The 25695-nt window shown below is 36.8% G+C and overlaps 2 protein-coding genes across 4 annotated transcripts in view; one reads left to right on the top strand and one right to left on the bottom strand.

Annotated features, from left to right (window-relative positions):
• Nucleotides 1-341: 341 nt before the first annotated feature.
• LOC107653156 (S-adenosylmethionine decarboxylase proenzyme-like) lies at nucleotides 342-12093 on the bottom strand. The gene is made up of 9 exons (XM_016439802.1): nucleotides 11760-12093; nucleotides 7775-7861; nucleotides 6206-6332; nucleotides 5880-5982; nucleotides 4623-4665; nucleotides 4197-4341; nucleotides 3461-3553; nucleotides 3223-3378; nucleotides 342-1265 (listed from the first exon to the last, which is right to left on the bottom strand). The coding sequence occupies exons 1-9, from the start codon at nucleotides 11867-11869 to the stop codon at nucleotides 1125-1127; spliced, it is 1005 nt and encodes a 334-aa protein (XP_016295288.1). The 5' UTR covers nucleotides 11870-12093; the 3' UTR covers nucleotides 342-1124.
• A 107-nt stretch (nucleotides 12094-12200) lies between these two features.
• Nucleotides 12201-25695, top strand: part of cdk19 (cyclin dependent kinase 19) — a 42148-nt gene continuing 28653 nt past the window's right edge. For 2 of the 3 annotated variants that reach the window (XM_016439800.1, XM_016439799.1), the window contains exons 1-3: nucleotides 12644-12908; nucleotides 16573-16648; nucleotides 24495-24605. In XM_016439800.1, coding sequence (XP_016295286.1) covers nucleotides 12781-12908; nucleotides 16573-16648; nucleotides 24495-24605 — 315 coding nt within the window. In that variant the 5' untranslated portion in view covers nucleotides 12644-12780. Of the gene's footprint in view, nucleotides 12224-12643; nucleotides 12909-16572; nucleotides 16649-24494; nucleotides 24606-25695 lie in introns of those variants that run through there. The other variant, XM_016439801.1, reaches the window with a different exon arrangement.

Genomic DNA, 25695 nt, shown 5'->3' with positions numbered 1-25695 from the left:
GAGAGACGAGAGTCTCTAAAAGCAGAGCAGGCTCTCGACATTGAAGGTGACGGTTAAGCTACTCACATTCACTTCTCTAGCACACCGGATAAAGACAGCCGTCTGCAGGGTTAAAGAAAAGAAGACGGACGAGGAATACTTCAGGTTTGTCTTCAGGACATCTTCACAGTCACAGAAAAGTTAGCTAGCTATACACAGTTGAGCTGAACACATACATTGAAAATGAGCTGCAATTTAAATAACCAACGTCACGTGTATTTAAGTCAAGAGAAAATGCAATGTAAATGGAACCCCCCCAAAACCCCGTTTTCGCAAACCGATAAACCGATAAAAAGACAGAATGGAAATATTAGCTACCTGATCGAAGTTCCACTTAATGCTAACCATCTAACGAGCGTATTACTCAAACGAGAGACGAGAGTCTCTAAAAGCAGAGCAGGCTCTCGACATTGAAGGTGACGGTTAAGCTACTCACATTCACTTCTCTAGCACACCGGATAAAGACAGCCGTCTGCAGGGTTAAAGAAAAGAAGACGGACGAGGAATACTTCAGGTTTGTCTTCAGGACATCTTCACAGTCACAGAAAAGTTAGCTAGCTATACACAGTTGAGCTGAACACATACATTGAAAATGAGCTGCAATTTAAATAACCAACGTCACGTGTATTTAAGTCAAGAGAAAATGCAATGTAAATGGAACCCCCCCCCCAAAAACCCCTTTTTCGCAAACCGATAAACCGATAAAAAGACGTTGCTTTTGGATTGGTCGGGAGGCAAGACAGATCTGAGCGTGTCAGGGTCCTTGTCTAGTGAGGTCGGAAACCCTGTCTGTGGGGGATGCGAGGGGACACTTGCAGGAAGGGAAGGGAGCATTGCATGTACTGGGATGATGGTGTGACATGCCTCACATCCACGTTCAAGAGCTCTACATGCACTTCAAGATCACAGCAAGAATGGGCTAGAATATCTACAGAGACACGAGAAGAGCTTTCATGCACGATATCTACGTCACAGGTACAGGTATGCATAAACGTTAAACTCGGGGAAGATCTACAGCCAGAAGACTCCACGCACAAATGCCGCCAGCCGCACGATTTCTTTTTACGCTTCTTCATTTCGGAGGTTCAGCTCTGCTTCTGCTGGCGGCTCTTGGCGTAACTGGTGAAGACGAAGTTGTAGTCGTTGAAGTGCGCCGACTGGCGGTCCAGGAGGCGGTAACCCTCCAGCTTCTGAGCCGAAGTGAAAACGCTGCGACATTTGGAGCTCTGTTGGGAACGAGAAGAATGAGTGTGAACGCTCCAAATCACAACGTCAACACTGGAAGCCACTGACGGCTAGTCAAGTGTGGAAGCTGCCAATCAGAGCTAGGCTTCAGCAACAATAAATACAACCAAACACCGACTTTGCATGAGTTATTTTTAGAACATCAAAACAATTTGATACCACACATGTGACCTTGAACCACAAAACCAGTCATAAGGGTCCATTTTTTTAAATTGAGATTTATACATCTGAACGCTGAATAAATAAGCTTTCCATTGATGTATGGTTTGTTATGATAGGACAATATTTGGCCGAGATACAACTATTTGAAAATCTGGAATCTGAGGGTGCAAAAAAATCTAAATATTAAGAAAATCATCTTTAAAGTTGTCCAAATGAAGTTCTTAGCAATGCATATTACTAATCAAAAATTAAGTTTTGATATATTTACAGTAGGAAATTTACAAAATATTTTCATGGAACATGATCTTTACTTAATATCCTAATGATTTTTGGCATAAAAGAAAAAGCAATAATTTTGACCCATACAATGTATTGTTGGCTATTGCTACAAATATACCCCAGCGACTTAAGACTGCGTTTGTGCTCCAGGGTCACATATGCATTAGTACTATTAGTGCTGTCAAAACGATTAATTGCGATTAATCGCATCCAAAATAAAAGTTTTTGTTTACATAATATGTGTATGTGTGCTGTGTATATTTATCATGTATATATAAATACACACACGCATGTACATATTTCAGAAAAATAGGTTATGTTTATATATTAAATATATTTATTTATAATATAAATTATATGAATATAAATAGACATGTAAATACATGCAAATATTTTCAAAATATATACTGTATGTGTGTGTATTTATGTATACATAATATGCATAGAACACATATGCAAACAAAAACTTTTATTTTGTATGCGATTAATCGTTTGAGAGCACTAGTAAATATGCAGAGCAATCAATTCACAAGTAATAATTAGTGCTGTCGAACGATTAATCGCATCCAAAATGTACATTTTTGTTTACATAATGTGTGTGAACTGTGTATATTTATTATGTGTATATAAATACACACACATGCATGTATATATTTCAGAAAAATATGTTATGTTTATATATTAAATATATTTATATATAATATAAATGATATGAATATAAATACATACATTTAAATAAATGTACACATTTTCAAAATGCGATTAATCGCATCCAAAATAAAAGTTTTTGTTTACATGATATACGTATGTGTGCTGTGTATATTTATTATGTATAGATAAATACACACACATGCATGTATACATTTCAGAATAATACTGTAGGTTATGTTTATATATTAAATATATTTATTTATAATATAAATTATATGAATATAAATAGACATGTAAATACATGCAAATATTTTCAAAATATATACTGTATGTGTGTGTATTTATGTATACATAATATGCATAGAACACATATGCAAACAAAAACTTTTATTTTGTATGCGATTAATCGTTTGAGAGCACTAGTAAATATGCAGAGCAATCAATTCACAAGTAATAATTAGTGCTGTCGAACGATTAATCGCATCCAAAATGTACATTTTTGTTTACATAATGTGTGTGAACTGTGTATATTTATTATGTGTATATAAATACACACACATGCATGTATATATTTAAGAAAAATGTTTTGTTTATATTTAAAATATTAATATTTATATATAATATAAATTATATTTGAATATAAATATATATTTACATGTAGACATTTTTTAAATATATACACATGCATGTGTGTATTTATACATAAATATGCATAGTACACACACATATCATGTAAACAACAACTTATTTTGGATGCGATTAATCGTTTGACAGCACTAAATAGAATGTACATAAATAATTAATCATTCATTATTGCAGACACCGATTAGTTGCGTAACAACGTACCTGATTGACGAAAAGCGTTGTCACAAATTTCCCTGGTTTGAAGACATCCACGACTTTGTGGATAAGCTCGTCGTAAGACGTCTGGGAGAGGTTGGTTTCAAAGCTGACATAGGAGAACTCCGGTTCGGGGGTGATGTGAATCGTCCAGTAAGTTCCCTAGAAAGACAACCCATCTCAATCACGCTGCAGAACACAGAGCAACTTACAAAGAAACACCCAGCTTTAAATGTCTCCTCACATCCGTTTTCATTCCATTCATGGAGTATCCACAAGGGTTGAACATTGTGGCATCAATCACTGAACCTGGAATCAGGTCACGAATTCCACTCATCTGTGAAGACACCACAGATAAACACTGAAGACACCCTCGCAAAAAACGACTGCGGTGTGCATGTGCATAAACCATGGTACTTCAAAGATGATCAAAGTTCTAACACGGCACATTTGGTGCTTTCTGAAATGTGACCCTGGAGCACAAAAGCAGTCTTAAGTCGCTGGGGTATATTTGTAGCAATAGCCAACAATACATTGTATGGGTCAACATTATAGATTTTTCTTCTATGCCAAAAATCATTAGGATATTAAGTAAAGATCATGTTCCATGAAGATATTTTGTAAATTTCCTACTGTAAATATATCAAAACTTAATTTTTGATTAGTAATATGCATTGCTAAGAACTTCATTTGGACAACTTTAAAGATGATTTTCTCAATATTTAGATTTTTTTGCTCCCTCAGATTCCAGATTTTCAAATAGTTGTATCTCAGCCAAATATCGTCCTATCATAACATAATATTTATTCAGCTTTCAGATGATGTATAAATCACAATTTCGAAAAATTGACCCTTATGACTGGTTTTGTGGTCCAGGCTCACAAATGTTAGCAGTAGTTTTAGGTGGTAGTTAGTGGAAATTTCAGAAATAAAAGAACACAATGAGACTCTAGAGCAGAAGTACTGAGGACGAATCGTACACGAGTGACATCATTAGCAGAAACACCGTCTTTCATGAAGAACTGGTCCATCACAGCCGGGTCGAGGTCACTCATCAGAACTTCTAGTGTCTGGTCCGCCTGCTTATTCTCCCAGTATTCTGGCAGCTCCAGCGTAAACAAATACCTTCAGGACAGAAAGGAGAAGAATACCATGTAAATGTCATCTAAATGGACATCAGTTGATGAGTTTTCCCCCAAAACGCAAAATAATCAAACAGTTTGATTTGGAACAGTTGTATTTAATTATTTATGAAACAATTTTCAATGCTTATCAATGCTAAAATGTGGCCTTGCTGACAGAGGAAAAAAGTCGGATGCATGTGCAACGTTTAACATTTACTAATGATCATTTATCTGAAGTCAGATATAGATTGTAGGAAGTCTAGTAGATGTAAAACGGCTCACCAGCAGTCTGAGTTCAGACGTCCCATACAGTAGGCTGCTCCATCTGCACATTAAAAAAAAAAACTATAAATGTAACTTTCAAATCAGAGGCGGACTTACCCATTAGGCAAAGGTAGGCGACCGCCTTGGGCCCCCTAAAATGCTTTTCATATACGAGATGCGCATTAAGCGCTGACATGTGTTTATCATCACGGCAACCGTCTGCGTGTCCGAGTTGAACACACTTCTAGTGTATCCTGCTTGTAGCAAATGAAAATATCATGCATCTGAAGCTGTAATTAAATATTGCGCAACAGTGCGTATTATATATTTATTGTTTTAAATGCCGCTTATTTATGAGAAGGACCCAAGTAGAGGACGCATACGCAGTTACTTGTTTGGTTGATATAATCCTTTGGTGGGTAAATGTATGATTTCTATAATATTTTTTTTTTCCATTTTCATTTAAATTTGCAGTTAAAATAACTAAAATAAGTGCGTTTTAAAGTTTAGAATTAGACCGCCTTTGGCACACAGGCTTACGCTGGTAACTCATCAGTGGACTTTCCTCCTCAATATAGGCTATATTTTTCTCATTCTCACAAATTCAAGTTTTTCTATGAATGAATCTCTGAAGGGTACGACTGTCTTCAGAAAAGTTTTTGCTGGCATTTTCATTTTATCTGATAACGTAGCGTTTATGAGCGCAGCGCTGCTTTGTTTACAGCCGGGGAAACCGCTGTATTTCTGATGTTCCAAAAGCGCCTCCTGCTGGCAGAGAATGAATGTGCATTTTCAATAATCCCGTCTGCAGTTTTTGTTCAGACCAATGCGAAAATCCACCCACATAACCCCGTTTTAAATTAATATCATAATTTATACTTCCGACTCATCTCTTTTCTTACAAAATGGTTTAAAGTCTCAATTGCGAGGTTTATTATTTTATAATTTATTTTGTTTTTGTGAAAGCTGTAAATCAGTTGCTATTTCGTGGTCTACAGCATGAAAGAAAGCCATTATAACATGTACATGAAAAATGTAGAAACCTTGGACACAACTGTGGGGCACCATTGTGCAGCAGCAAGCATCACAACAAAAAAAGGAATATCAAAGGCTGATCTAGGTAAATGTGTGCAACTGTATAGGGCCACGATTCCTATATTTTGCCTGGGGCCCCCAAATTACAAAGTCCGCCCCTGCAGACAATACTAATTTATTACCATTTAATTCATAATGCATGCATAATTCTAGTCCATTTTTTATGGTGTGAAACCGTACTTGGAAAAATCTGGCTGAGGAACTCGACTTCCTCCTGGAAGTTGCGGTGAGGGAACTCTTGATGGGTGGGCTTCATAAAATTTTTACGAGAATAGAAGAAATTCTGAAAAGAAAATGAGATGATCAGGTCACATTTTCATAAAGATACTTTGTGCTGAATACTGCCAATGATTCATCTATGACATCATGTGTAAACGGACTCATTCTCTTCAGTGTGAACCTCATGTGAACTGAACCCGATGTGTTTGACAGAGCTTTTAATGTTTTCATTAAAACATTATCCTTCCCTAAACATGCACCTGAGTGTGTGTGTGTGTGTGTCGTACCTCGATGGCATCAAAGCCGCAGTACTCACGAGCCAGCTCCAGCAGTGGCACCAGTGCCTGCAGTAAGAGGGTGCTTCCGCATGTCTTCAAAATGAAACGTCTCTTGGAGACAAACATGCTACTCTCACTAGGAGAGGCAGAGAGAGAGAGTCATGTAGGAGTGGTTAATCCTTTAAATTATGGCTCAATTTCTAAATGTTACAGCAAAGTGGGCCATTCACAATATTTTCCATAATACTTTTTTTTTCAATATAAAATGAATCCACATTGTGAATATCAATGACTTCAATGCACTTTTCCCACACCCGCTCATTGCATTACAAGTTTTAGGAACGAGTTCTCTTGAACTGTCAATTTTAATTGATGGGTTCAAAACTCTGATGCATTTTTGACTAGGGCTGTCGCGGTGAGGGAATTTCCCTTGCGGTAATTTTGAGTGGCTCAATAGCGCGGTATGCGGTATTATCGCCACACACACACACACACACATATATATATAATCTGTGTGTGTATGTGTTACGATATAACTAACGAGGTCATATTCAGAAACCAATGAAACCGAAACCAAATAGCGTTGAAACAGGAAGTGAAGTAAACAGAAGAGAACGACTAAATAACGGTCCACATAACAGAACATAAACCTGACAATAAGATCGTTAGGATATATGTATAACAGTTAGTTCTGATCTGATCTTCTAATCTGACTGGACAAGAGACTTTCTATTGATATTTCCACCTGCACGCACGCGTTCTAGACGGGCTGACAAGTCAGTGCAGTTACAGTGTTGCGCCACAAGGTGGTGGAAAGGGTTCTCGCATTTCACTGCGGTTTGCTCTTCAATAGCGCGGTATTGCGATATTGCGGTTATCGCGACAGCCCTATTTTTGACATTCAAAAGTGTCTATGGAAGCCACCGTGTGGCATGTATGGCTATAATGATGAATAAAACAATGCTAATTATTAGGTCTTCTTCCTTGTTTGACCTGTTTGTTTTGTGTTTTTACTTTCAGGAACTTTAATGCCATTTCAGCAACATTTAAAAAAGTAAAAATCCATCCAGCTTTTTTCTCTCCAGACAGCTATGAATAGCTTTGACCCTTCGTCTCTCAGACTAAATAAACGGCTTAGCAGGACGCGTTTAGTCTGCACTGAATCATTAACCCCCATGACTGTGAAAGTCACACAAATGCCTTTCATATTAGTCTCATCAGCTTTTGAGCATCTCTAAGCTGAAATGCTGCTGTGTGCTGATCAGCTGTGAGTATAAGATCAGTGTGCAAACAGTACACTCGTAGAAACGCCAAGCTTTATGCTCACTATGTCTATATCCAGCAATGAGCCAGTAGCATTTCTTATTAGAGCTTTCACACCTGTATTTAGTTTTTAAAAACAACATGAAACAATATTTGCAACTTATGTAACACGCATTTCTGAACTGCGCAATATTCTCAATTGATCTTTAAATCAGCGTGGGCTGTAATGTTGCTATAAATAACGCAAGTTCCTGGTTTGATTGCATTCGTCACAATCCTGTCCTCTAAGTCAGGACAGACGAGTCAATAGCTCACCTGAGTATATAAGCTTCCCGCTTGTCAGTCTTCGTCACACTTATAATCAAACAATGCACATTCTCCAGAAGTTTGTCCCACTCAAATCTGAAAATGCACACAGAGAGAAATTATTAGGAAACTTGATTCTATTATTTCCGACATGACTCTGAATAGGGAACATTTTATATTTGAAAAACAACAAAACACTGGAACAATGGCATTTCTAACAAGGCAAATTTAGACACCGTCACATTTTCCGGAAAGAATAAATAACGGATTAATTAGCTTAAATGGCATAAACTAGGGGTCGACATGCGAACACAGATTGGATGGATTTCATGTTGCGTCTCGGAGGTCATTCGCTGTCGTAGAGCTCTCAAATTTCACACATTTGGCACAAGCTCAGGTGGCCTGTTTATTGCAAGGAGATGACATTCAAGATCATGAATAAAATGAGGGTTTACTTTGTGTTTATGATCAGATTTTACATGATTCTGCCTATTACAACAATTATTCATACAGTTTGGTTAGGGGGGGCTGGGTGATTAAAATGATAACGATAATTATTGCAATTTAATTTTCAAAAAAAATCAGCGCAGTGGAGCATTTATCCATATAAAAATGAAATGAGGTTGTTACAATTTTTACAGATGTTTCCGTTTTTGATGAACATAAATTTACATCTGAATCCTAACTCAAGCTACTGTCAAATCTGCATTTCTGAGAGACAAAACAATACAATATTATAAACATCGCAGCCTGCACTGCAAACTGTGCTGAAGATACACCTCGACGTCAGGAACACAAACCTGTGACATGATCTGAAACAATATCACTCATTAGAACATGCAGAAACTAAGAAATTAATTTCTCTATTAGGATGTTTATTTTGTTAAGGAAAAATGACTGGAAAAGTGTAAACAATTCAAAAACGTGAAGTGTTTGTCATGTTCTGACCATAAAGAGTGGTTTAAAACCACAACTAATGGTCTGGTTTCTACAACTTTCACTTATGGAGCAGAAATCTGCCTTTAAACTGGAGAGAAAAAGATTAGAAATTTATCGTGATAATTACCGATATCAACTGATATGAAAACATTTTACGGTGATCATTGTTTGGGCCATATTGCTCAGCCCTAAGCTTAGTGTTATTATACAAACATTTGACCACAGAAAGTCAAATTATTCCAGAGATGAACCAAATTTGCTCAAATTTACCCGTCAAATGTATTCAGAAGCTCCATCAATCTCTGCCGAGTCTCCTGGGTTACACATATGGACTAGACTCGTTACTAGGGCAGGGCGATTTTTCCGAGTAATTCGAATTTAATGTTTTGCCACGATTTTATTTTTTATAAATCGATGAATCACGATTTTGAATAGAAATATTAACAAACGTTACTTGAATCATGTTGTAGTTGGGTCAAAGATGAAAAAGGGTTTAAGCATAAAAACAATACTGCTTTAAATTGTTATTGCTTTTCCAAAAAATAAAAAATAAAAAAAATTAAAAGTTTTCTGTTTCATGTAATTGTATTTTTGTTTTTGTTTCTCCGAGCAAATAATAAATATCCTACATTTTTCCCTGATTTACAGAAGACACCCACTAAAATGTCATTCAGTGTAACAATCTTGTCAGGCATATTTACAACAAAAATCAATTTATGACATATTAAACTAATTACTTTCACCCCAAATACTAATTAGTTATTTTACATTTAAATTTGCCTCTATCCTAGGTTTTGCCCATTGGTCAGTAAGAATTTTTTTTACTCATTTAAAACCCAATAAAATTTTATATGCTAACTTATTTTTGTATATATTTTAATATGTACACGTCAGAATAAGCATGCTGTTTGACAATATCGTGTTCCACTAAATGACAATGTAACATTTAAACCAAATTTTGACATTTTATTCCCCAAAAACTTATTTGAAACCTTAAAAGTAGACACTTTACTTGCATTTAATGTGCTTTCGATACATTTCTTTTGATGCGGACATCTTAACGTCTTTGACCCAGTTACATTTTCAAGTAGACTTGTTAAAAATCGAGAATTGGTCAAACGTTCTGAAAAAAATCTCGAGATTTCATTTTTTTGCCATATCGCCTACTTGTTACCTTTAATCAAATAAACATTTGGGATAAGCTGTATGACATGTAAAAGTCTTGTTAAAAAACTGATTCAGTGGTCAGATGCTTGACCGTCAAACCGTTTCCAGATTACACCAACGACCGTAACACGAGTCTCTAGTAACACACTGCTATAGGTTCCCTCTCAATAACCATACATCATTTATTATGTATTAGCGTTTCTTCAACTACAGGTACTAATGTCCCATTGGTCGTGTGTTATTAACTATAAATGAAGTCTTTAAATAATTATAATCTAAACCATTCAGAAGTATGGATGAGTGTAGCTGTTGATAAAATATGAGCCATATAAAAAAAAACAAGATAAAAGGTCATCAAAATATTTTGACTGTTTTTTTGATTTCCACTCAAACTGTAATGGTCAAATGATACAAACTGTGAAAACATTATTTGATTGTGTGTATCAAGAACAGCTAATATGAATGAATGGCTAGACTTTACTTTGAGTAAAGTGCTTGCTCATGCTGTAGGAGGACGAAGGGCCTGCAGCACGTATGTGGAAACCGACTCCAACGATCCTCTTTCTAGTATCTCTGAGTGTTAGCGCTTTCCCAGAGGAAACTAATAGCCCTCATCATTCATTCTGCCAGCCGTACCCAGAGAAACCACAGAGATCAGCTTTCAGTTCTTCCTGCAGATACATCAGATGCATTAGAGGAACTGCTCGGTCCTCACGCCTTCATATTTTACACACTTATTTTCTATAGCAGCTGGAAACCTGACTTTAACATATATTTCAACAACACTTCTATATAAAAAGTGTTTATTTAGTATTATTTTTAGATGTTTTCTGTCGTCATCGTAACTCTGTATTATACATAGACATCAAGACAAGTGCATTCTAATGTCCAACCATTATTGCATGTTGCACTAATGTTGCAAAATGAAGTTTTCTGTCTCACAGTCTTTGATCTACAAGCTCAGCAAAAACCGGAAGCTAACAATAAATTGAATTTTCTACTTATAAGATTGTGTTTTATTCACGTCTACCCCTTACAATAATGCAAAAATAGTCATTATTGTTGTACAGTGTGAGAAAAGTTACGCAATATTGATGTGCGCATGCGCAGTAGTTTTTGCTGTATGCCATCAGCTGTCCGCGCAGTGCGCACATTTAATATCCGCCAATGAGCGACCGGAGCTCCCGACCAATCACAGCGCGTGGGCGGAGCTTACGGCGTGTGACGCAGCCTCGTGACTGTCACATGGAGGCTGCGGCGCAGGATCAACCGCCATGACACCATCCAAAAATAGAGCTCTCTTGCAACGCAATCAATAGCATTTCAACTGCAATTGCAAATGTTTTCATCCAGAATGCGTCGATGTGGACAGACGCACTCCAGCACTGATGGACAGCTGTGTTTGAGGAGGCGTGTTAGCTATGGCGCCATACCAGCTAGCTAGCTAGCGGCTAATCAATCGATCAGCACTCGCCAATAACGGATTCAGACACAAACATGGCTTGTTCCAAATAAAGCAAAACATCACTCGGAACGAGCCACGACTCGAGTGACAGGCGATAACTGCACGGACAAGGCCAGAATAATATGTTGCTCATGACGATTCGGAGTAGTTTAAGCAAGCAAAACAAATAAAACCTCTGAGTCCTGACAGCTCAGATGAATGAGAGTAAAGGGGGATGGTGTCAAAATGGTCAGAAGTGCTGAACACGCCTCGGGTGTCAGAGCCAGAGCCACATGTCACTCTCGCTCACTCAGGACTGTCAGTGTGACTATCACTAACGCCACAGCAGGGTTTAAGCACGATTAAAGCGACTGATTGTCGTGGATGACTAACTCTGCCTCGTTTAAATCCAGTCCCAGCTACGGGTCGGACGGAGTCACCCACCTGGGGATAGTGCGCAGATCCCCGGTTCCTTTGCTTTCGTCTTCTCGGGAGAACCACACCTCCAAGAGCTTCTCGGTCCCCTCGAAGAAGTGTGCACTGCTCTCTTCCATCGTGACACAAACAGACCCCAACAACAGAAATTAAACCGTCGGATGGAATCCCAGTTAAATTAGTCCTTTGTTGGTTGTTATAATTTATTAGCTTAGTTACAGTCCTTGAGCAGTCCAGATGTAGTTGCCTTGTTTTCTTTTACCGTCTTCCCTTTTACAGAGAATACCGTAGGCAAATGTTAGCTAATGTCTCCGGCCATACTGTGTAAGCACAGAATGGCAGCCTGCGCGGAGCTTTTATTACCTTCCCGCTGACGTCATCCGCATTGCGGCCAATCACGGCCAAGAAGTCGCCCTCATGTCAGCAACGATTGGCTGTAGCTGTTGTCAATCAAAATTGGCGGTTGCGTAAAAGTATGAGTTCACACTGCAGTAGCGCAGCTTGTATTATGCCCTTGACTAATAAACATTTGCGTTTGCTATAACGCTGCGCCAGTGCATTGGGAATTGGTGCCACTTTATTCACTAGTCTGTTGAAGAAAAATTATGGTTTGCTCGTGTATTTTACACGTTTTATTCATTGTGTGACAGTACTTTGAACGTTTCGAGGACACAAGTTATTATCGTACTTCTGTTGGAATTACAGCTGATGCCAAGTTTGAATATTCCAACGGCCAGAAAAATTTGAAAGGGACTGGAACGACGTCCAACATCGCGGTTTGCGCGTTGTAGTTCACAGACGTCCTCCCGTCGTTAACTCAAACCGGTGGGTTGATCGAACCACACTACATTTCCCAGAAGGCAATCCGCCACAATAAAGTGCGTCATCGAACACGTGACCTTTAAGCGGAGCCGACCAAAATCCCAAACAAGGAAATGGTGGGGTAATAAAACGATCGGATCATTTAATTAATGCATGTAATAATTAATATTTTATTTTATTGTAAATTAAGAAATATTTATGGGTTAAAATGGACCACGACTTCAAAACGAAGCTCGCCGCCGAGAGGGAGAGAGTGGAAGATCTGTTTGAATATGAAGGTTGTAAAGTGGGTCGCGGCACATACGGGCATGTTTACAAAGCGAAGCGTAAAGACGGGTAAGATGCACGCGTTTCACTCACTCTACGTGCTTTTGCTGACAGTGTGTGTGTGTGCAGGGTGTTCATATGTATCGGGGGAGTTATGCCTTTATCTCTACCCTGTGTGATTGTTTTTGTTTTCATGGACGCACTTCAAACGGTCCTCCCCCAAACCAGCGTGATGCATGTCTCACTCTTATGTGCAGCAGCTCACGTGTTTACCTTCTCTTATATGCAGGGATTCAAGTGTTCGTACTTTCACATGTGCTGGAGTTTATATGCTTGGATGTCCAGCAGTTCATGTCGTGCTGGGTGTCATGTTTATGTGTGTCGTTCAGTGTCTGCAGGAGTTCACCTGTTTATTTGTGCAGAAGATCACATTTTCCTAAAAGCAGTGCACATGTTCAGGAATGCATGTTTACATGTGCAGAAGTTCTTATGTGCTGGAGTTTACACAGCATGCTCACTTGTAGAGGAGTTCATATGCTTATGTGTTCAGCAGTGTGTGTGTGTGTGTTTATATACTCATTTGTACAGGAGATTATATGTGCAGGAGTCCATGTGTTGCATGTGTGTGTGTGTGCGTGTGTGTTCACTACTCACTGCTGTGTGTGTGTGCACGTAGATGGGAGCACAAATTCCGAGTATGGGTCACACATTCTTCAAAATATCTTTTGTGTTGAGTAGAAGAACAGGTTTGAAACAACTTGAGGCTTAGTAAATCTTCTTTAATATTCAGATGCATTCACTTCTCCATCAACAAAGAACATGATCACAATATCTGCCTTTGCTTGCATAGAATGCTGGCTCACTCATTTGCACGTCTACATTGCATGTATTTTGATTGTGGGGGAAACCAGAGCTGCTATTTAAACTGTGCAGATTGTTTCAGTAAGTTGCAAGTGCAAAACTCGTAGCTTCCTATGGTTTTTGGGTGTATTTTAATTTCAAAAGCATGTATAACCACTCATGGAAGAATCTTAATATAATAAATCAGTTTATCTTCACTATACCATGTCAGGTTTGTAAGGCTGGGTTTTTTTGATTGTGCATGCATAGTGCTCCCAATTAGTCATGTGTAACTATAAATTACAATATTTGAACTGCAGGAGAGAAAAAAAAAAAAGATGATACAGAAGAGTACAAAATATTTCAATTAGTTAGGCTTGATTAGGCCAGTGGTTCCCACCCATAGTCCCGCAGCAGTAAAAGTGTGCATTTTGTTATTGAAACACAAATTGTAGGTAATGAGCTGTTGAATGAGGTGTGCATGATTGTACAAAATGTACAGTGTTGCATCAGCATTCATTTAATGGTGAACACTTTAATTAATGGTATTATTAATTCGAGAACTGTGGACTGTTTATGTTTCAAAAGAGCTCCATAGGCTATTGTCAGTAGTGCTGTGACGCATGAATCGCAGACGTCACAATCAAACCAAGCAGTTTTCTGTGTGTGAACCCGGTTGAGATGCTAAACAAATCACGATTCAATTAGGGTAGGAGTTTATATGAATGTATGTCTGAGGCGAACTTACTGTCTTTCGATGGTATTTTTTCTTTTCATCTTGCTTCTGTATAATGCATATTAAAGTTCATAAGTGCAGTGCTGCTTTGTTAACAGCAGAAACCAGTAAACGCTGTAAGCGCCACCTGCTGGCAGAGAGTGCATCTGCATCTCGTTCAGCTCGTCTGCTGTTTCGGTTTCATTCAGATATGTTTTATGTATAGTTTCACAAAACTGAAGTCAAACCATTCTGTTTTTGTTTCAAATTTAGAAATTATACAATCTAATTTAAATTAAAAACTGCTCATGTTGTATGCAGCATCTTTGTTTGTATCGTGATTAAAATGCAGTGGCTTCCTCTAATTTTAAATGGAAAGAGCACAAACAAAGCCTGAGTTTGTTTATATGAAGATATTTATTTTATTTGTGTTACTTATTTATTTGATTTGGGGCTTGTTTTAAAATTTCAATTTAGTTTTGTTTTTTACATTTACATTAAATTTAAATTTTATTTATCCAAAGCGACTAACAAATGAGGACAATAGAAGCAATCAAAACCAACAAAAGAGCAATAATATGCAAGTGCTATATTAGTATATTATTATAGTGTTATATTTCAATTTCACAAAGAAACGTGAAGTATTTTGTCCAAGCAATAATAAAAGGACACAATTTGTCTTAAATCTCATTTTGTTAAAAAACATTGTGAATCGAATGGTGAGTTGAGTGAATCGTTCCATCTCTAGTAAGCAGTGTAATGCCAGAATAAAGTCTGACACAACACCATTCGCTTAACTGTCTGTTTGTCTCACCAGATGGGCAGACAACAACTGGTGATGGAGTGGCACAGAAATGATACAATTCACATTAATTATGATTATAATTTAGAAACAATCCAGAACCACCGCATCCTCTCTCAGGTTTGCATTTCTGAAAGTCACATTTGAAGCGTTAGATTGCCCTGCCCTGACGATCTCTATTAAAATACATGCGCAGGCTGCCAGCCATCACTGGATACTGAGGGAAATAGAATGGTTAACGCTAAAGCACCTACAGTACAGTGCATTTCATTGCATTGGGTAACAAAGCATACAAACAAGTGTTGTTTATTTTTAACAAAGTTGACTCAAGAACGCTTTGCATGCTAGATGTTTCACTGAGTTTATTTTTAAAATAATTAAAGTATAGATATTGTTTTGGAAATTAAGGCACAAAGAATCATTTTGTGGTTCTGAAATGTTAATGGGACATGCCAACTTGAGGCGGGCTTTGTACATTTACTAAAAAATGATCTTTTGGTCGGTTGGTTTAAAATCATTGCAAAGTAGTTAGTTTGGAGAAAATGGATATTTAATATTTAGTTCATTCTATTCGCCTGATTAGCAATAAATAAATAACCATGAGTAATCATGTAAATTAGAGGAGAAATAGTAACAAATATTGCTTCAGTATTACAAGATAGAAATTGGTTCACAGATCTTTTTTTGGTAGAATCATGAACTCTAAGTTGAGACGCTGATAGAGAAACCTGCTTCACTGCTCAAAGGGTGCTGAGAAGACCAACATAATATTTCAGTTGTCTAATGAGCTTTATGTGGCCATACAGTTTTGAGAAGTGTATCTGCTTTTTTGTATTTTTTGTGAAAAATTTGTGATATTGATTAGTTTGATATTTTGATGTATATTCTAAATTAATACATTTTCTTTGACTTTTGCCGACTGTGAACAGTCTATTGAGATTAATTGTGATTTTTTTTTTATATATATTTTTACTGCAGTAAGTAAATAACTTTTCACATCGCATTGTTTGTAAATTTCGCATAGCTTGGTTATTATTCAATTCTGTAATATCAATGCACATTATTTATTTTAAATGAACTATTATTATGGTTAGCAAAATGTATTTTTGATATTAGCAAAAAATTAAAGTACATTATTGTGTAAATGAATACTTGTTAATGGTTAATACTTTTATTACCTTATCATTTGAAAATTAAATGAATAATATATTGTTATTCATGTCTTGCATATTATTTACTGAAATACAATAGATAGTTGTTTATTAGTTTTTCATGTAAATAGAGTTATTTAATATTGTGACGTAAGTGTTGTATTTACAGTATGTGCGTAGCTGTTTTTCCTCACCTTTAGTAATGTTGTGTTTGTGTTTTTACAGGAAGGATGAGAAGGAGTATGCACTGAAACAGATAGAAGGCACTGGTATTTCCATGTCTGCCTGCAGGGAAATTGCTGTGAGTTACTTAAAAGCAACAATTTTTTAAACTACTTTACTGCATACAGTTGTTTGTTTTTTTTGTTTTATCAACAATCAGTTTTTAAAAACAAAAACAAAAAATATGCATACAGTAATTTATTAACAGAGGAATGCAGCAAGTTTGCAGCTCTATGAACTATAACTGCAATAAATGAATGCAACTTTAACACTGTTTCGAAAATATAATTCTTAAATATTAGGCTACTGTATATGTGTGTTAGCGTGACATTAGAATGATAGAATAATTTACCAGTCGCTCTGTGTGTAACCAAGATCAAGTAAAGCCTTTCACATTTACTTGCGGAAATAACCTGGAATCATCCTTTAAGGCTCAGAGGGTCGTATTTAGTTTTGTCAAGGGCATTTGATTAAACTCATGATCTTTTGACTCCCCCACTTCAGAAATCCAGATTTGACCCCTGGCTGTTAGGCGGTATTCTTTGTAAAGCTGATTTGCAGTGTGTGTGTGTTGAAAAGTAATGTAGAGATGAAGTAGAGTTCAATTAAGTTGGCTTTTGCAGATAGTAGTTTAGTTTCCCTTTAAACTGTTAGTTAGTGCACATACAGTCTTGTGCCAGAATTTTTGGAACATTGGTAAAAATGATCAAAGAAGCCTGTGATAATAAATCTGTATTGTTTATCCTTTCTTTTGATCTTTCATTAAAAAAAAAAAAATAAATCTTACCTTTCAACAAGTAAGACAAGTGAAAGTGGGGGGAAATCACATTATCAAGTGAATGTTTTTGTCTAATGCACATTGGCCACAATTATTGATACCCATAGAAATTATAGTAAAATATATGTGAAGTATATTCCCATTCATATTTACAATGTTTAGCACACCAGGGTGAACACGAACATGACAATTCCCTTACAAAAAGTATTGAATAAAAGGGTGCCATTAATTGTGGCCAGTGTGTAATAGAGCAAAAAAAAAAAAAAATGTAATAATGAGATTTCCTCCTATTTTCAGTTGTTTTACTTCAATGAAAGGCTAAGTTTCTGTGATTTTATTTATTTATTTATTTTTGAATTTTTTTTTTAAATAAAAGATCAAAAGGATTAACAATGCAGATTTCTTTTCACAGGCTTCTTTGTTCATATTTACTAAGGGTGCCAATAATTCTGACCACAACTGTAGGCATAATAATGGAAAACATTGTTTCTAATTTCTGTGGTAGGTGACCATCTGCAACAGTTCAGGCTGTTTTGCCTTTAAAGGCGTTCCTTGGGTCACACAAATCAGCTATACTCTCCCACAATCACATGACTAAAGTGGCTTTATTATCATATGACTTAACACAAAGTTAAAACTGTGTTGTCATGTTTTATCCAAACATATTTACTTTCTATTTGAAACTGTGAGGCCTGCATGACTGTATTACTGATAAATTGTCATAGTTTTGTGCGTTAGCTTTGTGTAATTTTAATTGCACTTAATTAATGCCCAGCTCATGCACTATTTGTAAAACAGTCATTTCTTTCTGTACATGTACAAAAAGTTAAAAAATGCTTGTTACTATTTATTATCTTCTTTGACTATGTTTTCGTACCGAAAATGACTGAAATGCTTGTCACAGGCTTGTGGTAGCAGTGAATTCTAGAGAGAATCTCGAAGAGGTGTTTTTTGAATGCGGCTGTTGACTCAATCGTTCTGTTGGTTTGTAAGAATTGACTTGATGCAGTAAAATCCTGAACTTTGTTCACAGTGGAATGCAATGAATCTGAACTTCGACAAAAATGCAGTCATTACCTAGGGCTTGGTTGAGATGTCGACACTCTAAAAAATGCTGGGTTAAATATAACCCAGCTATTGGGTTGTTTTGACCCAGCGGTTGGGTTGTTTTGAACCAGCGGTTGGGTTTGTCACTTTTTAACCCAGCATTTTTTTAGAGTATATGCTGTGATCACAGAAATAGATACAGGAGTGTAGTATGAGCAGTGGTAATGAAGGATTAGATGTGTGACGTGACAACAGAACCAACTAGTCTGGTGTAACTGAAAAAATACCTTCGGTCCGAGTACAGAGACTTGTGGAACTCAACATGGGGATGGGAGGGGGGCATCAAAACTACATGTGGGGGACAGATAGTGAGTAGCCTACGCATAATTGAAGCTTTACTTGTTAATATGAAGAAGAATTATGTGCTCTGACTGATTTAAAAAAATAAGTGAGATAATAATAACAAGGTAATAATATGGGACTATAGGATAGATGTGAGGTAGGGCTGGGTGATATATCGAGTTTGTACAATATATCGATGTATATGTGGGCAATTAGTGGGCAATGTTGAGATGATAATCAAATGAGAGACTGGAAGCTGGAATATTTAATGAAAAGTATAGTTAATATAAGTAAATAAAGAGAGAGAGACTTTCAGAGTATTGAATTTAATTGAATTTAATGAAGAACTGACTTCTCGAGTGTGTATGAAATATGTTCTGTAAGTATCCAGGTACGTGGCATGAATACATTCCCAAGTATTTTACATAATCTGCATTAGGTCATCCAGGGCATCAGTTTTTTTCATATTATATCCACCTTATTTTTCAACGCGGAAATAAGCCATTTTCTGTGAATGTGCAAGACTTCCAGTTCATTAGCCGCTGTAGGGAAATAACGAGAATAATAACAAAGAGTAGTAAACGCTAAAACAGTTTGCACTACAAACCAGTGTGTTATAAACATGATAAGACACACTAGTTTGCAAAGCAGCAAAACAAGCTTTTTTATACAGCTAAAAATAGCTGGAAGCGGATGAGACCTGAAGCCAGACACATTAAATTTACAAATGGCTGCGCCCGCTCTCACAGGAACAATAATCCATCTGAATAATAGGTAAATAAGCGTGTTTGGCAGGGAGACATTGATATCCTGTTGATTCAGATGCATCAATCAAGAAGTGTGTTCTTTGAATTGTGAATTGCTTGTTCTGGTCAATAATCATCTAAAATATTTTTAAAAAGCAAATGAATCTGACTAACTGACAAAACTCTAAGAATAATATGTTAGTTATTAAATGTGCAAAATGGGTGAAAACATGCACAAGACACAAGACAGGAAGTGCATGAGAAGGAAAAAAACAAAATATGTAAGACCAAGAAACCTGAAACAGAGAAACAACCAAACGGGACTGAGGATCGCAACACAGATGTTAAATCGCATAAAACACACTCAAACCGCTGATAAAGCTGCCAACTCGTTGCATGGCTGCTGCTGAAATAAAACATCTTAATTTAATGGAAACTTTAGCGTTATTTTCTAAAATGTAAAATATTGCCATTTTTCTGCTTGCAGGAAAAATTTCTGGTTCATTGCCATGTTGCAGGAAAAATTTACTTGGTCTTAAATCATAGTTGATGCTGTTTTTTTTAATGTGCATAATGACACATTGAGGAAACCGAGTGGAGATTATGTAGCATTCTTGTTGTAAACAGGAGGAAGTAGGATAAACACTACTATTGCTAAATAACAAGAACTAACCAAGAGTAAAATGCGTTCATTTCATTGTGGATTGTTTTGTGGATTTGTCACAGTGTAATGCAGCTTTGCAAAAAGGCTGTTATGGATTAAAGGATGGGATTCTGTGCCTCAGCAAACACCACTAATGAATGGCCCATAAATATTTGTGCTTATTTGTATTGGACTGAGTTAAGTGCTCTGCATAGCCTTCACCACACAAACACATCTCGCCTACCAGCGAATGCATGGGCAGTGTTTGATATTTTCTCTTATGTCTGAGCTGTTCTTTGAATCGTGGGTGGCGATCTTCACTTTCAAATGCCATGTACGTCAGCACCACTGTTTGTCTTTCTCTTGGTCCTAATCAGTTTGTTCTGAAAAGACTGAATTGTGATCACATGCCTTTTAAGGTGCGGCCATATTTGAACAGACTGATCGTGAAACAGGTTCAGCAGCCTCCTGTTGAACAGCCTCAGCAGTTTTACAGACCAAAGACAAACACAGAAAAAGAAAATAGCTGTATGGTTGATTCTCTATTTGCAGGAACTTTTGATTGCCTGAACATTTGAAAACTAAAACATTCAAAATACTGGATGTTTATCTCTGTTATAACATGCATCCTATGTTCTAGAATAAATATCTGCTCATTGTCTTCAAAGTTGACTGCAATGCCACTTCTTGGCATGACGAGATTTTAAACAATAATGCACTACATACACTTCATTAAATCATACAAAAAAAAAACGTATGAATACAACCAATACCTTTAAGGAAATCATTTTTAAACTACATTTTAAGTTGTTACATAAAATATATAAAATAACTTTTCTGACTTTTTTTCATTTAACTGTCAACATTTCCTTTGCTTAACCATCTGACGAGGGCAAATCTTAAAGCTACATCACACGGTGACAATCTAGAGAGGCTTTGCTTCTTCATCATAGCAATATCCCTGTGCATAAGTTCTCCCTTTTTTACTGTGCCTAAAGCACACATTGTTTTATGATCTCTGTGTACATTACAATGAAAAATTTAATTTACGGTTTAAATTCAATCTCAAGTTTTTATTAGCATTTTTCTTGCAACATGTTTATTATTTTTAATTATGATAATTAGTTAAATGTTCAGTGCAGACTGAAATTTCGTTTGAGAGCAAATGTATTAAAGTTTGATGTAGTTCATTACTGCTGTATCTTCAGTCAGAGTCTGAAATAACATTTTTACATTTTCTGAATGAAATGTGAAGGGCACTAGGTCATGCAACTACATTGCTTAGGTGTTTGGGTGGTTGCTAGGGTATTATAGCTGCTGTAGGATGTTATGGGTGGTTAGAAACCACTGTCAAGTCTTTGATATTATGGTATCGAGATATGGATTGGTTCTGTCCTTCATTGTGATTTTTACACCTGTTTAATGATCCGCTAGGTGAAACTTATTCTTTTTGTATAGAAAAGTAATATTACACTTTGCTTAAACAATCCACATGATTGCTATCATTCATGTCTGTACTACAAACAGCATTGAATTTTAATAATAAGTACTTACAAAATATATGATTTTTTTACTTTAACACTTGGTTAGCGTTAATCCAAAACAATGTGCCAGGTCTGAGCCTCAAACCCAAGAACTATACCAAAAACTTGTTTATGCGCTTTACTACAACTCTGCATGCCAAGTTTCTCAAAGTACCTTAACATAGAATTGAATCAGTAGCAACACAATTGCCCCAGGTCTTTCCTGAGACTGAAAACAACTGCATAACAACATTGTTGTCAAGGTTGAAATGCCATGGGTATAGAGATCTCAGAAGGGCCTGAGTCACGGCACTGAGCATTGTTGTTGCGCTGCTTGCAGACAATTTGTCCATTGAATTGTGTTTAAATTGTTTAAATCCAAGCGATTCTTTGTGTAGTGTATTGCTGATATACAGGTCACGTACTGTCTGACTACCTGCTTGGACTTACGTTGTTACCATCAAACTAATAGGATCAAACACTCTCTTTGTCAATCTCTGAATATCTGACCTCTCTTACTTTGTTGAAAAGGCAAAACAATAGTCATACTGTTCCAGAGCTGGGTCAAAGGTGTTGAAGGTGGCTAATATCAGTTGGGAATTGTTATTTGGACTTTGGTTTCTTCATTAGGACCATTTTATATAGCTAAATATTGAGCTGCATGCTGTTGTTTGTTATTATGTTTTCAACATTTAATGTGTTGTCTAGTTCTATTAGTTGCATTATGCGTAAAAATACATTTAAATAAATTCCACAATATAGCTATCAGATGATATCATTTAACTTAAACATATATTGCTCCCTTAAAGGGATAGTTCACCCAAAAATGAAAATTAGCCCATGATTTACTCACCCTCAAGCCATGCTAGGTGTATATGACTTTCTTCTTTCAGACGAATACAATTGGAGTTATATTAATAAAAAATAAGTTATATTAAAAAAATGTCCAAATGTCAGGGAACTGAGGAGGAGTTTATCGCTAATTGAGGAGCTGCCTCTACAACCTGGAACTGGTTTGGTCAGGGCTGTACAGCAGTGTTCGAATTGTGTCAAAGCTCATCTTTGGGTATCTTTGTCCATATTAGGGATTTCCTGGAATGTCATCAATTCTATTATTTCTGTGATGCATATGTGGAGTTTATGCGCAAGGGCGCCCTATTATTGCTCACAACACACAGCACCCTAGTTTTTTTTTTTTTTGTCTCTCAGTAGATGCATATGAATTATCGTCATTTATATCGTTATCACGATAAATACCAGAAAATATTGTGATATAGTTTTAAGTCCACATCGCCCATCCCTACTTTCATCCAAAAAAAACTCCAGGATATTGATTTGCTAGACACTACTGGAACTTGAAATGGGATTGGGTTCTATGTTCAGATAAAACTTAAAAAAGAGCTTTTTGGCACACATAATATGGGTTTAAAGGGATACACAGGGATAAAAAAAAAAAAAGTACCCCATGTGTACAATTACTGGATCTTTAATGTTGTGGGCCGGAGGTCCTGGACATCTTGTTCAGATAGATGGCATCATTCTATCAAATACCAACAGATAAAAAAAAAAATCAAAACCTGAATGTCCCTGCTAGAAATCTTATAATGGGTCATGGTTGGATCTTCCATCAGGACAAAACAAACATCAAAATCAATGCAAAAATGGGTCACTGAGCACAAAATAAAACGTCTGCATTGGCCATCCCAGTCCTCTGATCTGAACACTAGAAAATGAGTGTGGAGAACTGAAGAGGAGCAGCACCAACATGCAGCTGGGAATCTGAAGGATCTGGAGTGATCCTGTGTGAAGGAATGCTCTCTGATCTCTTGTCAGGTGTTTTCCAAACTCATCAGGCATTATAGGAGAAAACTCAGAGCTGTTATCTAGGCCAGTGGTTCCCAACCCTGGTCCTGGAGGCACCCCAACACTGCACATTTTGCATGAGCTGATGACCTGAATCAGGTGTGTTTGATTAAGGAGACATGCAAACCGTGCAGTGTGTGTGTGTGTGTGTGTGTGTGTGTGTGTGTGAACACTTGTATATACAGTAGTAACAAGTGAAACCTCCTTTATTTTCTATAATCTCATCCAAATGCTCTCTGTGATCAGACCTGCACTAGCAGCGAGAAGATCCTTAGACAAAACATTTTCATACGACGTGTTTTAATTGGTTAACTAGTCAAGTCCTAAGCACAACCCCAAGTCAAGCACTGTCAACTCTTGCTGTGTTTTTGCTTTTCTTACAAATTTCTGGGGTTAACTTGGAATCCATTGTTCGATTAGGTAATTTTAAAGTGGGAGGATTTCTGATGAAGAGGGGTTTCTGAAGAAGTCTAAATACTAGCATGTTTGTGCCCTTAGTGTTAACACAGCAAATGTTGTGGTCACGTGCCTTTTCGATTGAATGCTTCACTTGGTTTCCACATGCATTTTGATTGATCAGTGAGGGTTCCATTTACACGTGGCCACATAAATGTGTCTCCGCAGAACGGAGATAAATCCTCTCTTCAGTTTGTGCGATATACGCAAATTATTCAGCAGAGTTCACTACACGAAAAGCAACAGATATGTGCTAGATTTGGTTTATCATCAGCTGATTGCAACATCAAAGGCAGAATATAGTGCTCACCACTTTCAGTGAGTTAGGCTTCAGGATGCTGAACATAATTTGTACGTGTATTTATTAGCGCTCTCCAATGGTGATGGGATTGCTCGAGATGGATGTTAACACCAGGTTGTAAACAGAGTCAGTGTTTGTGATAGAAAGTTTAAATGCCTTTACATGTATGTGTATTAAAGACAATTGGTGAATGAACAGAAGTATGTGTCTCTCTGTTTTTCTGCAGTTGCTGAGAGAGTTAAAGCATCCAAACGTCATCGCCCTGCAGAAAGTATTTCTCTCTCACAGTGACCGCAAAGTCTGGCTCCTCTTCGACTATGCTGAGCATGACCTGTGGGTGAGTACACATGCACTCAAGTTATTATAATTTTACACTTTTTGTATCGCAATACTTTTTTTTTTAGCATGTGTTTCAGTTTAGTTTTTGTTAGGGTCAGCAATGCTTCAGTAGTTACACTTTAGTTTTTATTTAATCAACCCTTTTAATTTAATTTTAGGTTCAGTTTTGTATGACTTTCTTTTCCTCTTCTAAACGCAACAGCAGAATGTCTGAGATGTGGTCTTCCTTTAAGCAAAAACGTGTTCAGTGTGAATGGCCCAGCTGTTTTTTTATGTATCATTAATCTTTTAAATACAATTTTAAATGTTAAATTAATTAAATGTATTTTTGAAAGTACTTTTTTTTTTTTTACTATTCATTCATAAATACTGTTTTTTTTTTTTGGTGAGGTGCATCACATTTCACAACCTGAACAAATATTGCACATGTAAAAAGGTCAAATTATCTAATATTTTAAGACCAGATTTATTCACAGCTTCACCAGTGCAAACCCTCTTTGGTGCAACATGATTTACTACGGTTTGCTTTATTTCACGCATTGTCAGTAAACCAATGCAGAACTTTCCACTCCCATCTGTGCTTTCATGGGATTGCGTTCTCACACTAATTTGCCCTGTTTAGTAAATCTAGCCCTAATTGACCTTGACACTTAGGATCTGCAGGGGGTCCTCTGTTTAATTAATATTGTTTCTGTCAGGACCACTATCGTCAAAATGATAGATACTTAGCATAAAGTTTGGTTTGGTGGTATGGTTCTGTTCTGGGCAAAAAACTCCCTGCCCATCCATGCAGCCTGTCATGAATGAGCAGGGAGAGCAGCAATAATAACCCCCCTAGGGTTAACAGAACAGAACAAGGCAGATATCATTAATGTACTTAATGATATTTAAGTGTAAGACTTTATTCAAGATAAAGGAGTCTGATTAGCAAGGAATATCAGAAAGCCAAGTCCTGACTGTGGAGAAAGGAGGAGCTGGGGATGGAGGAGGGTAATTTGCTCCTGAGCAAGCTGAAAAGCTGCTGAATAATACTGAATAGAGCTTATATAGGAATGCCACAACAGGTGTCGTATTCCTATAGGTAGATG

Source organism: Sinocyclocheilus anshuiensis, unplaced genomic scaffold, assembly GCF_001515605.1.
Source record: "Sinocyclocheilus anshuiensis isolate Anshui unplaced genomic scaffold, SAMN03320099.WGS_v1.1 scaffold1518, whole genome shotgun sequence".
Classification (NCBI taxonomy): Eukaryota; Metazoa; Chordata; class Actinopteri; order Cypriniformes; family Cyprinidae; genus Sinocyclocheilus; species Sinocyclocheilus anshuiensis.
This window is presented reverse-complemented; position numbering and strand designations above follow the sequence as displayed.